We start from the raw sequence: 16604 nt of genomic DNA on the forward strand, positions 1-16604 counted from the left end.
GGTCCGCTGGAGGAGGAAGTGGCAGCCCACTCCAGGATTTTTGCCCGGGAAATCCCATAGACAAGAGGAGCCTGGTGGGCTACAGTCCATGGGGTCACAGAGTCAGACACGACTTAGTGACTGAGCACGAACGCGTGTACTCTAACCACCCTAAGAAAGAATTACCAAAAATGTAAATCGTAACGGGAACCCTAACTAGCTCATCCATCTGGGTTATCTCTGCCTTTGACTAAGGTATTTCGCAACTCAGAGATAGAAGTTGCAGAAAACTGATAGTAATGCAAATAGTTCTTGATTATAAATAGATAAATTCTGTCTGGGAAGGTTCAATGGATTTCCCTCCTCCACTGTGGAAGAAGCTGCTTTGCATCTATTAAGCTAACACATTTCAACTCCCTGCTGAGTTTATATATTGTTTCCTCCATTCACGAATGTGTTAAATAAAATCTTTGCCTTGTGTTCACTGCACATTTGTTGAGAGTCATGGTTTTAAGTTTCTTATTTTTTAAAAAAACCCATCTTATCCAAAATCTGAAACACCCAAACACCAAGTGCTGGCCAGGTTTTATGGAGCAACAGGAACTCTTCATTCATTGTGGGTGGGAATGCAAAAGGATCTAGCTACTTTGGGAAACAGCCTGGAGTTTCTTACAAAACTAAACACACTCTTACCCAGTGATCCAGCAATCACTCTCCTTGGTCCTTAGAGGAGTTGAAAACTTACGTCCACATGAAACCTACACAGAGATATTTACAGAGGTTTTACTCACAGTTGTTGAAACTTAGACACAACCAAAATGAACTTTAGTAAGTGAATGAATAAACAAACTGTGGTACATCTAGATGACAGAACATTATATAGCACTAAAAAGAAATGAGCTACCAAGCCATGAAAAGACACGAAGGAACCTTAAATACATGTTAAGTGAAAGAAGCCAATCTGAAAAGGCTGTGCGATTCCAACTATATGGACTATTCTGAAAAAGGGAAAAATAATGGAGACAGTATAAAGACCAGTGATTGCAAAGGGTTGGGAGGGAGAAGGGATGAATAAGCAGAGCAGAGAGGATTTTTAGGACAGTAAAAAATACTCTGTATGACACCATAGTGGTACAAACATATCATTATACATTTGTCTAAACCCACAGAATATATAACACCAGGACTGAACCCTAATGTAAACTACAGACTGATTATTACATGTCAGTGTAGGTTCCTCAGTTGTAACAAGTGTACCACGCTCATGGGCCATATTGAGAATGAGGGAGGCTATGTATATGTGAGGACAGAAGATACATAAGATATCTTTGTACCTTCCTCTCAGTTTTGCTGTAAATCTAATACCACTCTAGTTAAAAAAATGCAGGCTTAATAAAAAGAAAACAAAATTAAAACCATCCTTTAACAGTATTTGGGCCAAAACATGGTACAAGGCAGGTATTGAATAAATATTCGTGAATGAATGAATGTAGGCAAGTGAATGTAGTCTCTGGCATGGATGGTTCATCATGAAGGAAGGCTATGGAATATTAACACATACTCAGCTGCTATTCCAAAGGCGAAACTGAAATGGGAAAATCCCCCCAATCCTTTAGGAGATGGTGGCAAGAAGGGGCTGCAAGGGAAGTGGAGAAACTTGTGTCAGAAGGTAGACTGCATGGACTCAACACAGAGGATGAGTCAGAGGTCACAAAGGGTGCTGGGCATGGAATAAAGCCAGAGACGAGGAATGCCAGTTAAGTTTCCTTTCCCTCTGTCATATACGGATCCCAGGACCTTTTGAAAATCTGTCCAGATATAAAATAATGGCATTCTGGCATTTTGGGCTAGAGTACACTCCCTAGTCAAATTGTGTAAAGGAAAAAAATTTGTCATCTTCCAGATCTGTGTTTCGAAGATGACATCAATGGATTTCTATAGAATGAAACCACAGGCTTCCTGCAAATTGTCTGGATTCACAAAGCCCTGAGTCACTTTCCACCACCGAGGAAGAGCTGCCAAGTACATCATCTGTAAACGTGCATGAACGTCCAAGAGGCACTGAAAAGTCAGATCCCCGCTCTGTTTTTCTCCTGTCTTTATAGAAATACAACGGCGGATACAGAAAAGGCAGTTGAATTATTGTTTATTGTGTTTTCCCCAAAATTAACGTGGCAACTTTGAGAGTACTATAAAACTGCATCTACTTCTCCTAGACACTTTCTAAGCATATATATTATTTCTCATTTAATTCTCATAACAATTGTTTGAAACAAGTACTATTATCTTCTACTCTTTACAAATGAGGAAACTGAAGCTGAGAGGTTAAGTAATTTGCCTGAAGTCACACCGTTCATGACTGGCAGCATCAAAATTCAAATTCAGGGCTAACTCTAAAGGTCACAGTCTTTTCTACTGTACCACCATGCCCCATAAGAGAACCCTAGGAGTGAAATTACATTAGAAAATATTAACATTTGATTAGGAGGTGGAAAAGATCAGTTATGAAATGTAATGTTAGTCCAAGGTACAGGTTGGAGGATGATGGATGGGGTGAATGCCTAGGACACTTGTTAGGTGAAAAACAGGGCCCTGACAAGAGTGAAATGAGGGAGGCACTTGTCTTGGGGCAGAGAGGAGAAGCAGGGGAGGGGGTGGGAGGTTACAGACATTATCAGTACCCAGCTGGGCTGTATTGGATAAAATGTACTTGATCAGATTGGCGAGGTTATTCACAGGGTAATGACTATGCAGGTGCACAAGCAAACACTTGCATGTAGCACACTTTTAAAAACTCCCTTGAATCTCAAGTTTAAAAGCCTAGAGGACTAAACCAATAATGATGAGATCAATAAAGACCAGAAGAATTCATTTCCATAATTGGTACCTGCAAGTAATAGACTCTAATATTTTTTCACTGCTTGAGGACAAAACCAGAAGACACTAGAAGTAATTAGAAAAGGTTTACCATGTCTAACTGAGTATGACACGAGCATTTGCACTTGTAAGAACAACAGCCAGCATTTATAATCTACTACCGACTCAGTTCTTTGGAAGGAATGATGCTAAAGGTGAAACTCCAGTACTTTGGCCACCTCATGCGAAGAGTTGACTCATTGGAAAAGACTCTGATGCTGGGAGGAATTGGGGGCAGGAAGAGAAGGGGACGACAGAGGATGAGATGGCTAGATGGCATCACCTACTCGATGGATGTGAGTTTGAGTGAACTCCAGAAGATGGTGATGGACAGGGAGGCCTGGCGTGCTGTGATTCATGGGTTCGCAGAGAGTGGGACACAACTGAGCGACTGAACTGGACTGAACTGAACTGAACCGACTCAATTAGGACTTCCCTGGTGGCTCAGACAGTAAAGTGTCTGTCTACAATGTGGGAGACCCGGGTTTGATCCGTGGGTCGGGAAGATCCCCTGAAGGAAATGGCAATCCAACCCAGTACTATTGCCTGGAAAATCCCACGGACAGAGGAGCTTGGTAGGCTACAGTCCACGGGGTCGCAAAGAGTCGGACACCACTGAGCGACTTCACTTTCACTTCACTGACTCAATGGACATTAGGTTTAAGTCAACTCTGGGAGATAGTGAAGGACAGGAAAGCCTGGTGTGCTGCAGTCCATGGGGTCGCAGAGTCAGACACGACTTAGCAACTGAACAACAACATTCTAAGCAGAGTTAACTGATTTACATACATCAACTCCTTTAATTCTGGTAACAACTCTATATGTACTGTAGAGGAATAGCAATTAGCCAAGATGGTGATGGTCAGGCTCTCTTGCCCACATCCTCTCGCTCTTCCCCCATGTTCTATAAACATGACTTGGCATGGTAGCTGGCATCATGGTGTACGTGCTTGGCCACGTGCCACCTTTGTTCTGTATAAGCACCACTTGAAACAGCCCGGGGAACTGTCCACGTCTGCCTTCTGGCCGGGTCAGCCACTGCGAATAAAACATGCCTGCAGCTCCTACTGCTCCTTGTATTTTGTTCCAGCTTCCCTGCTCATGCCTTGTATACCTGGGTTCAGGCAAAGAGTGATTCATACACTATTATACTTTCATTCCCATTTTAGCAGATGAGGCAGATAATTAAGGACCTTATTAAAAGTCATAAAACTAGAATCCAGCATGTCTTCTTGGATTCAAAGGTTGTAGCTTAGTCATTATACCTCATTCTGAACCCTGAACCTACTCTGAATTTTAAAAAATCACTGGATAGTAACAACAGAATATGATGGAGACTGTATGGAGTAACCACGCTGACAAAGGAGAACCTGGGTGTCCAAATTTCTGCTAAGGGAAACCCTGCTGTCCTCGTGTGATGCGAAAGTTAATACCACAAGAAATTAGACCAGGAAGCCTGCTGTCTGGGAGCTACCTGGCTAGTCACACTTCATTAAGTTGCTTGCTCGCTTTTGTCCCAAACTACTCTCTAGTTTTCAACGGGGCAATGGCCTGGAAGTGAGGGAAAGCGCGTGCAGGTGCCGCCTACGTTTGTCATTTCATCTATTCTGGAGCCTTCCAGGGAAGGGCATCCAAAGTTGTCTGCTTTGATTTAGGACGTTTGTGGGTGGCAGTCTGACTTGGAGGAAACCAGATGATTCCTGCTAAAAACAATCATTTCCAAGATCTAACTAAATACACCACAGCCCAGGGTTTTGTTTTGGTTTGGTTTGGTTTTTTTTAAGTCTAGGCAGAGATTTCAGACAATTTCCATTAAGTATCTGTCTGGATCTCTAGCCCTACCTCCCTCAGCACTGCCATACACATCTAAGCCGTAAACGAGGACGCCTTCGCTGAGGTGGCCCGACGCGGGCGCCGGTGTCAGTGAGTCAGCCGAGCGCGCCTCTGGAGGAGCAGCCGGCCGGGCGACGGAAAGCCGCGCGCTCGCTCCTTGACCTGAGGCATTCCTCCTCGCGTACCCTTGGGAAGCCCCTGCGCCGCAGGCTTCCTCGTCGTAGTAGAGCCGCCCGGGCGTAGTTCCTCCGTCGCTTCCTCCTCCACCTGCCACGGCCCGGCCCTTCCCGCCCAGCCCCAACTCCACCTCCCCGGCGTTTGAAGGGCGCGCCCCCGCGGCGACGGCGCTGAGGGGGCGGCGCGGAGGGCGAGGGAGGCGCGCGCACGCGCGCAGTGGGCGGCCCCGCCCCCGCCGAGGCCCCGCCCCCGGAGCGGCGGGCGCCGCTGGCCAGTCGGGCTCCCTCAGGCAAACCGGTCTCGGCGGGGCGGGCAGGGGCGCTTCCTCCTCGGAGCTCCGCGCAGCGCCCTCCGCCTCGTCCTTCCGCCCCTGCCTGCGCAGCGCTGCGGCGAGCGGAAGGCGCGCGATGCGGCCGACGGGAGCCGCGGCCGGCTTGGGATCGCCGGCGCGGGACCTGTCGCTGTGCGGAGAGCTGCTGCAGGCCCCGCCGCCCCTGACCTCGTCTCCGCCGCCGGCCGCGCCCTCGGGGCCGCCGCTCCCCGCTGCAGCCGGCGCGACCCTCAGCCGCCTTCCGGAGCCGCTGCTGCGGAGGCTCAGCGGGAGCTTGGACCGAGCGCCCGAGGGCCGAGGATGGAGGAGGCTGGCCGAGGTGGCGGGGAGTCGGGGGCGCCTCCGGCTCAGGTGCGGCCCCGGGACCCCGGGGGGTGGGGGGTCATGTGGGGCGGGGTGAGGCGGGGGGCGCCGTGGGCTGGGGCGGACGCGGCGATGGAGGGTTGGGGAGCCTCGGGGCCGCGCGAGCGGTGCAGGGGCCGCCGGTGGGAAGGGGTGGGGGAACTTGAGTTGCCTTCCAGGCGGAGAATCTGGACCCACAGAGGTTCTAGGTTGGACTCCGGTCGTCCTCTCCCTTTTCCTACTTTCCTCTTGAGATGAAAGAGAGCGGGGTTAACCAAGAATACCAGGAACGGTGTCTGGGGACCATTACGTTAGGGTGGTCATTCCAGATAACTTCAAAAGCGCAGACCTAGATGAAGACCCTAGCAAAGTTAGGTAGGGTTCGTGCAGGTAAAGAGATGGCAGAGGTGAAGGGTTTGTTTGAGATGAAGGAATTCGTGAGGCTTTAAGGTCGAGAGAAGGATGGTGGGAAAGCCTGAAACTAAACTCCCCGTCTTCCTCCACCAAACCCATTTGATTTCACCGTGAACATTCGAGTATAAGTAAGACCGTTTTCTTGGAACTGAACTTCAGGCTCTCAAGACTCCTTTACACGCTTAAGAATTATTGAAGACCCCAAAGAGTTTTTATTGTGGGTTCTGTATGTTACATGCGTACAAACATAAAGTTCAGAATTTTTTAATATTTAAAAAGAAGAATTTATTGCATGTTAACAGGAATGACATGTTTCTATGGAAAAACAAACTTTTCCAAAATGAAAAATGTTAGGAAAAGTGGCATTGTTTGGCGTTTTGAAAATCTCTTGAATGTCTTATCTTAATCCCAGACAACCAGCATCTTTTGTGAGGTCCTACATGCAGTCTGTCACAGGTCAGGTAACACTGGACACTCCAATGTGCATTTCTGAGAAAATGAGTGAGAAACATAACATCTCGGTAGTATTTTGAAAAATTTTGACCTTGGAGATCCTGTGAAAAGGGTCTTAGGAACTGCAGTAGGATTTCCCAGAGCACACTTGGGAAGATCACTGTTATGATTTGGGTCTGCCTTTGAATCCCTTAGCAGTTTTGTAACTTCTCTCATGACTAAACTTTGCCTGTACTGTAATTATTTGTACATGTCTTTATAAACTCCTCAAGAACAGGAAACGTCAGGTAAGATCCTATGTGTTACGCATAGAACCTCTCTTAGTCTATAAATCTGAATTGAGAGAGGAAAATTCATGCAAAAACTCATGCAAAGTTACTTTTTTTAAGTGTCCAATTTTGGCAGAAAGTTTCAGAAGATAAAAAAGATGTCAAACATTTAGCTCCTACTCATAAGGGCTTGGGCTTCCCTGGTAGCTGAGCTGATAAAGAATCTGCCTGCAATCCAGGAGACCCTGGTTCAATTTCTGGGTCAGAAAGATCCCCTGGAGAAGAGATAGGCTACCCACTCCAGTATTCTTAGGATTCCTTTGTGGCTCAGCTAGTAAAGAATCTGCCTGCAATGCAGGAGACCTGGGTTCAATCCCTGGATTGGGAAGATCCCCTTGAGAAGGGAACAGCTGCCCACTCCTGTATTCTAGCCTGGAGAATTTGGTGGACTGTATAGTCCATGGGGTAACAAAGGGTCAGATGCAGCTGAGTGACTTTCTCTTTCACTTTCATAAAGGCTTATGCAGTGATAGACTGTTTATTCTGAGACATTTACAAATAACATGCTAAGTGCTATGTTGCAGGTGATAATAACACCAGGTTTTTATCTTATTAAGCGCTTAATGTATACCAGACATTGTACGATGTGTTTAACCCTCACAACAACCTTGCTTTTCAAAGAGTTGGGGGTTAAACCTGAATAATGACGATTTGGGAATATTTGGCTCTTTAGGGGGAGTAATGATGTGAGGATGGAATCACAAAGTGGTAAATTTGCAAAGTGGGGCAGATAGATGGCATACTATTTTTTTTTTTTCCTGTTCTGGGAAGAACACTGCTTTTGGCTGTTCCAAAAAAAAAATCCAAAATATATACAGTTACTCTAGGTCTGTAGGTTTCTGAATTTCTAGACTTAAAATAAGATTAAAAGTTGTTTTTGTTTGTGTATATGCGGGGTGTTGGGGGTGGCAGGGGGTCAGATTACCAGATCTATGATTGGTTAATTTGTGAAATTAACTACTACTCTAGTTAAGGAAGCCTCTAGCCTTTCATAAAGAGGGTTCTCCGAAGTGAGTACTCCTCTATTTGGCTATGAAGGACAGAGAAGAACCTCAGTAAGGCCCTGCCCTGATGAAACGACTGATCTAATCAAAAAGTGGTGCTTACCTACCTGACATCGGGTGTTCAGTTTTCCTCCCCAAGCCTTCAGTTGCCTACATGCGTGCTAAGTTGCTCAGTCGTGTCCAACTGTTTCTGACCCTCTGGACTGTAGCCTTCCAGGCTCCTGTGTCCATGGGATTTTCCAGGCAAGAATACTGGAGTGGGTTGCCATGCCCTTCTCTAGGGGATCTTCCTGACCCAGGAAACAAACCCTTGTCTGTTATATCTCCTGCATGGCAGATGGATTCTGTACTGCTAGTGCCACCTGGGAAGCCCAGGCCTTCAGTTAAATTTTGTTACAAGCTACATAATGGTATTCACTTTGTTTGAGAACTAATGGAAAAATCGGGGGCCACTTATCTGGTAAAGGGAGGGTAGAGAGAGGACAGTTGCCCAGCCAGAGGAGACAAGCTGCAAAAGGCATGCATTTGTGATGCTGGGGATTTCACAGTAGGAAGTCTGCTGGAGACAGATGGAGTTGGACCAGCCTTCCAGGATGGTGAAGGTTAGCTCAGAGTAGGTTAGTTGTGCTGGGGAAAGTGGAGGCCACCCTGAAGGTTGGAAAACTGGAGAACATTAAGCTCAGATACCTATTGACGTCAAAAGAATTAACCTGACTTAACAAAAAGTTAGCCCTGAGAACTTGGGGAGCTGGGGAATGACAGCTTTTCTATTGGGGAATAGATGCTTTTTCTTTTTAAGACTGAAACAGTTATTTTCATTGTTGTTGTTTAGCCATTTTAAAGTTATTTTCATACCGATGGCAAAAGAGCATCTATGATTTTAATAGTAAAAAGTCCTAAAGGTATTTCTCTCTAGCGTTAAACCCAGGAGCTACAGTGAGTCTAGTCCAAACGGATAGCAGTTCCCGCGAGGATGTGCAGTGCTTTCCTCAGAGTCGCTGGTTCACAGACATAGAACCCCAAAAGGTTGCCTGTCCTGTTTCTTTTCACCTTTTTTCCTCTATACGACTTGCCTCAGACCAGATAAGAATTTAATAAATAAGCCACAGATGTTCTCTCTCAACTGACCATGAGGAATGAAGAATGTTCCCAGATGGTTGTTAGTGATTCAGGATGAATCCTTGCATATAGTTCAGCTTCCCAAAACCATGTACGTATGGGCATGCCCTAAATATAAACCCAGCCCTAGTTCCAGTCCAGTGTTAACTTTTCAGAAATGCACAACGTGAGCATTGTGAGTTATGTTATATTTAGGGGCAAGATGAGGACCTTGGTCCGGGAGACAGCATTTCAGATGGCTCTGAGAAACTGCTTCCAGGAGACGAGGGAAGGAGCTAGCTTATATAGAAGTTTTGCAACAAAGGGCAGGCGGTATGAACATGAAAAGATTATTGTAAATTAAAGACAACCAAATGTCCCAAGGTGGCGCAGAGGTTAAAGCGTCTGCCTGCAATGTGGGAGACCTGGGTTCAGTCCCTGGGTTGGGAAGATCCCCTGGAGAAGGAAATGGCAACCCACTCCAGTATTCTTGCCTGGAGAATCCCATGGACGGAGGAGCTTGGCGGGCTACAGTCCACAGGTTGCAAAGAGTCGGACACGGCTGAGCGACTTCACTTCACTTCACTTCACTTCACTTCATGGAATTTAGCGCTTTCCTATCTATGGGAAGGCTTCCCTGGTGGCTCAGCAATAAAGAGGCCGCCTGCCAATGCAGGAGACACAGGTTTGATCCCTGGGTCAGGAAGATCCTCTGGACAAGGAAACAGCAATCCACTCTAGTATTCTTGCCAGGGAAATCCCATGGACAGAGGAGCCTGGCAGACTGTAGTCCCTGGGGTCACGAAGAACCCATGACTCGGTGACTAAACAGCCGCAGCAAGGTGTACGGGAAGATGCAGGTGTTTGGATTCGGCGCAGTGGTCCCTGTGATATGCGCCCCAGCTGCCCGGGACCAGTGTCCTGTGTTCTCCTCATCGTGAGCTTCCTCTCCTGCAGGCTGGTGGTTGCTAGATGGCAAGTGTTCTTTCCTGAGTTCCCTCAGGGCTCACCAGCACACCCTCCTTGGTGGCTGCAATTGCTGATGACTGTGACATCCTTTGTTTACTGATCCAGCAGGCAATATTCCATTTCTCACCACACTCACCTAATATTGAACACCCTCTGCTGTCAGTGTAGATAAGCACAGGTTCTGAGCATCTTGCCCAAGCTAGTGAATCCTGTGGGAGATGTGGAACATTCTAGCCCCCAAATGGCAGAGCTCTCAGGAGGCTCTAATGCCGTGTAAACTGTCAAGAAGGAGGAAGCTTAAAAATGGGGCTGTGGGACGTGGACCAGGGAAAGCAGTCAGCCACCGCTTATTTGCCATAAGTATGGAAAGGGCTCTTTCAGCTACAAAATCCTGCCCCCGAGCACTTTATGACAGGTTTTCTGCCTATCTCCTCAGTCTCTGCCTCTTCATCTCCGGGTTTTGGGATGCCTGAAGGCTCAGGCATTGTGTCTCTTGATTCGAACTTCTTCATCTAGTCCCTGCCCACCTTGGTGGTAACCTGCTTTACAGATACATATTTAGGTTCACTGCGCTCACTTCACACCTCCAACCCGCCTCTTTGCCTTGAACTCCCAGTGGTGATCTCCCAGTGCAGATCATACGCATAGCACTCCTCTTGAATGACTGATAGGCATCTTAAATGCAGCGCATCCAAAACTCAGCACGCCCTCCGCTGTAAACCTTTCTCTTCCGCATCTCAGCGAAGGGCAGCTACAACCATCCAGGTGCTCAGGCCAAAACCTGCAGTCATTCCTGACTCCACTGGGTCATGCCTCATCCACTGGGTCAGCCTTCTGCCAGCCCTCCAGTGTGTGTCTGGAACCCAAGGTTCTCTGTGACCACACGGGGCCAGGCCACTGTTAGCTCTCTGCACTGTTCCAGCAGCCGTCTAACTTCTCCGCCTCCTTCTTTGCTCCCCACCCCAGTCTGTTCTCTTCAGAGCACGAAGAATCCTTTGAAAACATTAAATCAGGTCTCATCCTCCCTTCCTTCCCATTGGCTTCTCTGTCTCAGTAAAAACACTGTTTAACTCCCGGCTAGCTCTTGAGATGGCCAAAAAGTTCGTTCACATTTTTCTGGCAGATGTTACTGAAAAACCCCAATAATTTTTGGCCAACCCCAAAACATCTCCCTCCCTGGCTCTGCTCTAGTCACACGTGCTTTCTTGCCCTTCCTTGAAGACTGTAGGGCCTTTGGACTTGCTGTTTGCTCAGCCTGAGATGTTTGCCTTTATCTATTCAAGTATTTGCTTAAAACTCACATTCTCACAGAGAATGACAAATAGCATATGATATCACTTGTGTGTGGAATCTAAAAAAGTATAATACAGATTAACTTATTTACAAAAACAGAAGTAGACCCACAGACAAAGAAAATAAACTTACGATTACCAGAGAAGAAAGGAGGGAAGGATAAATTAGGATTTGGGGATTTAAATATACACTATCATACAGTAAGTAGATAATCTACAAGGAGCTATTGTATAGCACAGGTAATCCAGTGGTTAAGACTCCAGGCTTCTAATGAAAGGGGCACAGGTTCAATCCCTGGTCAGGGAACTAAGATGCCACATGGCCACATGTGTGGCCAAAAAACCACAACAAAAAATGAAAAGACCATACCCCAATATAAAATGAAAAGTTTTAAAGTGATTTTAAAAAGTTTTTAATTTAAATATTCAAATGAACTTATTTACAAAACAGAAATAGACTCTCAGATGTAGAAAACAGACTTATGGTTACCAAAAGGGAAAGGAGGGAGGAGTAAGTTTGGAGTTTGGGATTAAAATATACACACTACTATGTATAAAATAGATGACCAACAAGGGCCTACTATGTACTCAGTCTCTTACAATAACCTATAATGGAGGAGAATGTAAAAAGGAATAGATATATATTTGTGTAATTATATACAATTGAATCACTTATCTGAAACTAGTTTAGTATTGTAAATCAACTATATTTCAATGAAAAATTTAAAAACAAATAACATTGATTACATTTTTCTAAAAAGGGTCACCTCAGTGAGTCATCTTCAGATCACACTGTTTAAAATCATCTCCTCCATCCGCGCTAGCATTACCTGTCCCCTTGCTTTGTTTTTCTCCGAAGCACTTATGAGCAGAGGATGGATGAACACAGAGACCTCTGTCCCTCTTCTCTAGAAAAATCTGGGAGGATGGGGGATGTTGTTTGCTGCTGTAGTCTCAATCCCTGGCAAAAATGGCCTGTTTTAGATAATTAAAAAGTAGTTATTGTATTAATTAATAAGGATTCTAAAGTATAAATGTATCAAGAAGAGAAACAAATGACTGTAAAAGCAGTACCAAGGTTTGTACCCTGAATGGTATAGAATATGTTCTATTTGATTACATATTTTTAAAAGTAAAATATAGTTATTTTAAAAAGAACAAGGTAAACCAAATGTGTCTGCATTAAACAATATAAAAAGTTCATTGAAAAAAAAAGTTCAGAGGTTTCCAATTCCACATTTCAACTAACCTTAAAGAAATTACAACTTGGTGGGTTGGTAGTACCAAATAAAAATATCTACAATTATCTGAAAAAAAATACAGATTTTGTTTTTAAGCAAAGTCTGTTTGTTTCAGTAAGAAAACAGTGTTTTTAATTAAATCAGAAATTTCAAATTAGGGCTGGTAGAAACCACTTCAAAGCACAGCCTTACAGGAATGTAACTAAAAAAAGGAAGGAAAGAAATATTGAGTATATATAGACCTCATCTTAACTGATAGCTGGTGCCCATGTGGAAAAATCAGTAAAAGGAAAAGAGATAGAGAACCTTGTTTTTCTCCAATGCCTTTGGTATTGAAAGAGAAGTCGTCGTCTGCATCAATGTAATTTTTCTTCGTTTGGGTTGGGGGGAAGTAAAATGGTCTTTAATTCTCTCCATATCAATATAAAAATTAATTAAAGCATCATTTGGCTGCATTTGACAAGATGACATCTTAATTTCATATATCAGATCTTGATAACCTTTATGAATCATAAAGTGTTAAACATAGAGCATCCTTGTTTTTATAAATTTCATATTAAAATTATTTGAAAAATTGGTAATACTTATGTTGAATCCAATACTGGTTCCTTGATTCAGGCATTACCTGGACTGGTGCAAAAACACTTTACAAGATAGAGGATCGACAGGCATCTTCAGCTTTTGTTTTTGCAATCATCACAGTTACCATTATTTCATAAAAGAAAGGACACTTTGACACTTAAAAATAGGAAAGACAGTCTTAAAGTAGAAGACGATCTTATTGTCCTCACTTTTATGATTTCACCATGGAATTCAGGTTGTGCCTCCAGAACTGGGAACAGTTGACCTGGAACATTATTGTTGACATTTTAACAAGAATTAGTTTTTAGTTTAGTTCAGTTGCTCAGCTGTGTCCAACTCTTTGTGACCCCATGCACTGCTGCATGCCAGGCCTCCCTGTCCATCACCAACTCCCAGAGCTTGCTCAAACTCATGTCCATCAAGTCGGTGATGCCATCCAACCATCTCATCCTCTGTCGTCCCCTTCTCCTCCTGCCTTCAATCTTTTCCAGCATCAGGATCTTTTCTAATGAGTCAGTTCTTCCCATCAGGTGGCCAAAGTATTGGAACTTCAGCTTCAGCATCAGGACTGACTTCCTTTAGGATTGACTGGTTTGATCTCTTTGCTGTCCAAGGAACTCTCAAGAGTCTTCAACACCACAGTTCAAAAGCATCAATTCTTCAGTACTCAGCTCTCTTTATGGTCCAACTCTCACATCCATACATGACTACTGGAAAAACCATACCTTTGACTGGACAGACCTTTGTTGGCAAAGTAATGTCTCTACTTTTTAATATGCTGTCTAGGTTGGTCATAGCTTTTCTTCCAAGGAGTAAGCATCTTTTAATTTCATGGCTGCAGTCACCATCTGCAGTGATTTTGGAGCTCAAGAAACTAAAGTCTGTCTCTGTTTCCATTGTTTCCCCATCTATTTGCCATGAAGTGATGGGACCTGATGCCATGATCTTAGTTTTCTGAATGTTGAGTTTTAAGCCAACTTTTTCACTCTCCTTTTTCACCTTCATCAAGAGGCTCTTTAGTTCTTATTCACTTTCTATCATAAGGGTGGTATCATCTGTGTATCTGAAGTTATTGATATTTCTCCTGGCAATCTTGATTCCAGCTTGTGCTTCATCCAGCCCAGCATTTTGCATGATGTATTCTGCATATTAAGTTAAATAAGCAGGGTGACAATATACAGCCTTGACGTACTCCTTTTCCTATTTGTTGTTCCATGTCCAGTTCTAACTGTCGCTTGCTGACTTGCATACAAGTTTCTCAGGAGGCAGGTTAGGCGGTTTGGTATTCCCATCTCTTTCAGAATTTTCTACAGTTTATTGTGATCCACACAGTCAAAGGCTTTGGCATAGTCAATAAAGCAGAATTAGATGTTTTTCTGGAGCTTTCTTACTCTTTCTTTGATCCCGCAGATGTTGGCAATTTGATCTCTGGTTCCTCTGCCTTTTCTAAATCTAGCTTGAACATCTGGAAGTTCACAGTTCACGAACTGTTGAAGCCTGGCTTGGAGAATTTTGAGCATTATTTGCTAGTGTGTGAGATGAGTGCAATTGTGCGGTAGTTTGAACATTCTTTGGGATTGGAATGAAAACTGACCTTTTCCAGTCCTGTGGCCACTGGCTGAGTTTTCTAAATTTGCTGGCATATTGAGTGCAGCATTTTCACAGCATCATCTTTTAGGATGTGAAATAGCTTAACAAGGATAGAGAGTTAAATATACAAATTTTTAGCTAGAATACTAGTGATAGTAAGCTTTAGAGGATACCACCAGGTTACCAAAACAGTAGCTACTCAAAAAAATTTTTTTTGAGGAAAAGCTAAAACGGTTTTAGAAATAAGCATAACTGAGAAATTAACCTTAGTATTCTTTTAATATTCCCATTTTTTAATATAATAGCTAAATTTTATTGAGTGCTTTTTTTTTTTTTACTGTTTTGCAAGTCATTTATTACATTTTAATCTTTTAGTTATAAGCTACATATTATGTCAGTCTAACCCAAAAGGAAAGCAAGCAAGAAAAAAATTATGGGCCACTGACCACATGCCAGACCCCGTGATTCAATGACCACAATCACACTCTGAGTTATGGTGAACATCATTTTCAAATGAGCAATCTTAGACTTTAAAACCACCTGCAGTTCTCAGGCCAGAAAGTCTTGGAGGTGGGATTCAGAAGACCCGCCAGGTTAGACCTCACAGTCTCTAGAAATATCAGCCGCCCCTGCCACTTGCCTCCCAGTTTCACTGAGGGGTTGAGGATGTCACCTGTCTAGTTTGAGATTAAAATGTAAAGGAAGAATCAAATAACTGGAATCTGAACTTTGTAATTCCAGAATTACAGAGTTTTTAAACTGGAAAGGAATTTGGAGATTTTAAGTCCAAGGGCCCTTCTTTACAGAGGAAGCAAATGAAACTCACAGAGGAAAACTGATCGATTCAATTGAGCGCTTATTATTTGGCACATACTGTGCTAAGTACTTTTAACATGGATTGCCTAAATTAATTCTAACAACCCTATGAGGTAGAGTATTAGTGCTGAAGTTATTTTGGTTGGATGCATGTTTTTCTTTATGAAATAACCAACCTTATCACAGAATTATAAATCTTGGGTGACCATTATATTGTAAAAATGCTATGGCAGCCTTTTACTAAAACTAGTCAAAATGAACGTGGATTAATAATATTTTTAGCCAAATGAAAGCTTGCTCACCTTGTCTCTGCCACAGCTGGGGTACCATATTTATGTTTGACCCCGTCCATCCAGGGTCCCAGGCATTTCAATTATGATTAAAATTCACTCAATAGCCTTTCAGTTATGAATTATTAATATGGGCCAGACAAAATTTTAGGTATTGAGGAATTAAGACATATATTGCTGCTGCTGCTAAGTCGCTTCAGTCGTGTCTGACTCTGTGCGACCCCATAGATGGCAGCTCACCAGGGTCCGCTGTCCCTGATATTCTCCAGGCAAGAACACTGGAGTGGGTTGCCATTTCCTTCTCCAGCGCGTGAAAATGAAGTCACTCAGGCATGTCCGACTAGTAGTGACCCCATGGACTGCAGCCTACCAAGCTCCTCCGTCCATGAGATTTTCTAGGCAAGAGTACTGGAGTGGCTTGCCATTGCCTTCTTGGGTTGGCCAAAAAGTTTGGGTTTTTCCATAAGATGTTACAAGAGAGGGCAGCTGCTGGAAGCCCTGGGGCACAGATGAGGTGTTCTGGGTTGAGGGCCTTGCACAGAAATTGGACCCCAAGGAGGTGAAACGGAAGATGATCGAGGGTGGTGATCTCCATACAGAACTTCCTCATCGGTGTGGCCCTGCTGTGAGTCACCCCCTTTCATCTTAAGGAAGGTGGGCAGCATAGGAAGACTGAACATCACATATGACTGCGTGGAACGAAGAGCCTGGCTGCAGTTTCTGCTCCTGTCTGCAGGTGGATAGGCCCAGGAAGATGTAAGAGCCTCTTTGATTGAATGGACATAAAAATTCTACTTGTTAAGAACAAGTCAATTGACTCTGGCCATGAAATTAAAAGACACTTACTCCTTGGAAGAAAAATTATGACCAACCTAGACAGCATGTTGAAAAGCAGAGACATTACTTTGCCAACAAAGGTCTGTCTAGTCAAGGCTATGGTTTTTCCAG

At 44.1% G+C, this 16604-nt stretch overlaps 1 protein-coding gene across 2 annotated transcripts in view; it reads left to right on the forward strand.

Moving 5' to 3' along the window:
• Window positions 5213-16604, forward strand: part of MALT1 (MALT1 paracaspase) — a 63012-nt gene continuing 51620 nt past the window's right edge. For both annotated transcript variants that reach the window (XM_018039647.1, XM_018039648.1), the window contains exon 1: window positions 5213-5587. In XM_018039647.1, coding sequence (XP_017895136.1) covers window positions 5313-5587 — 275 coding nt within the window. In that variant the 5' untranslated portion in view covers window positions 5213-5312. The remainder of the gene's footprint in view (window positions 5588-16604) is intronic.

This window comes from Capra hircus, chromosome 24 (genome assembly GCF_001704415.2).
Source record: "Capra hircus breed San Clemente chromosome 24, ASM170441v1, whole genome shotgun sequence".
Classification (NCBI taxonomy): domain Eukaryota; kingdom Metazoa; phylum Chordata; class Mammalia; order Artiodactyla; family Bovidae; genus Capra; species Capra hircus.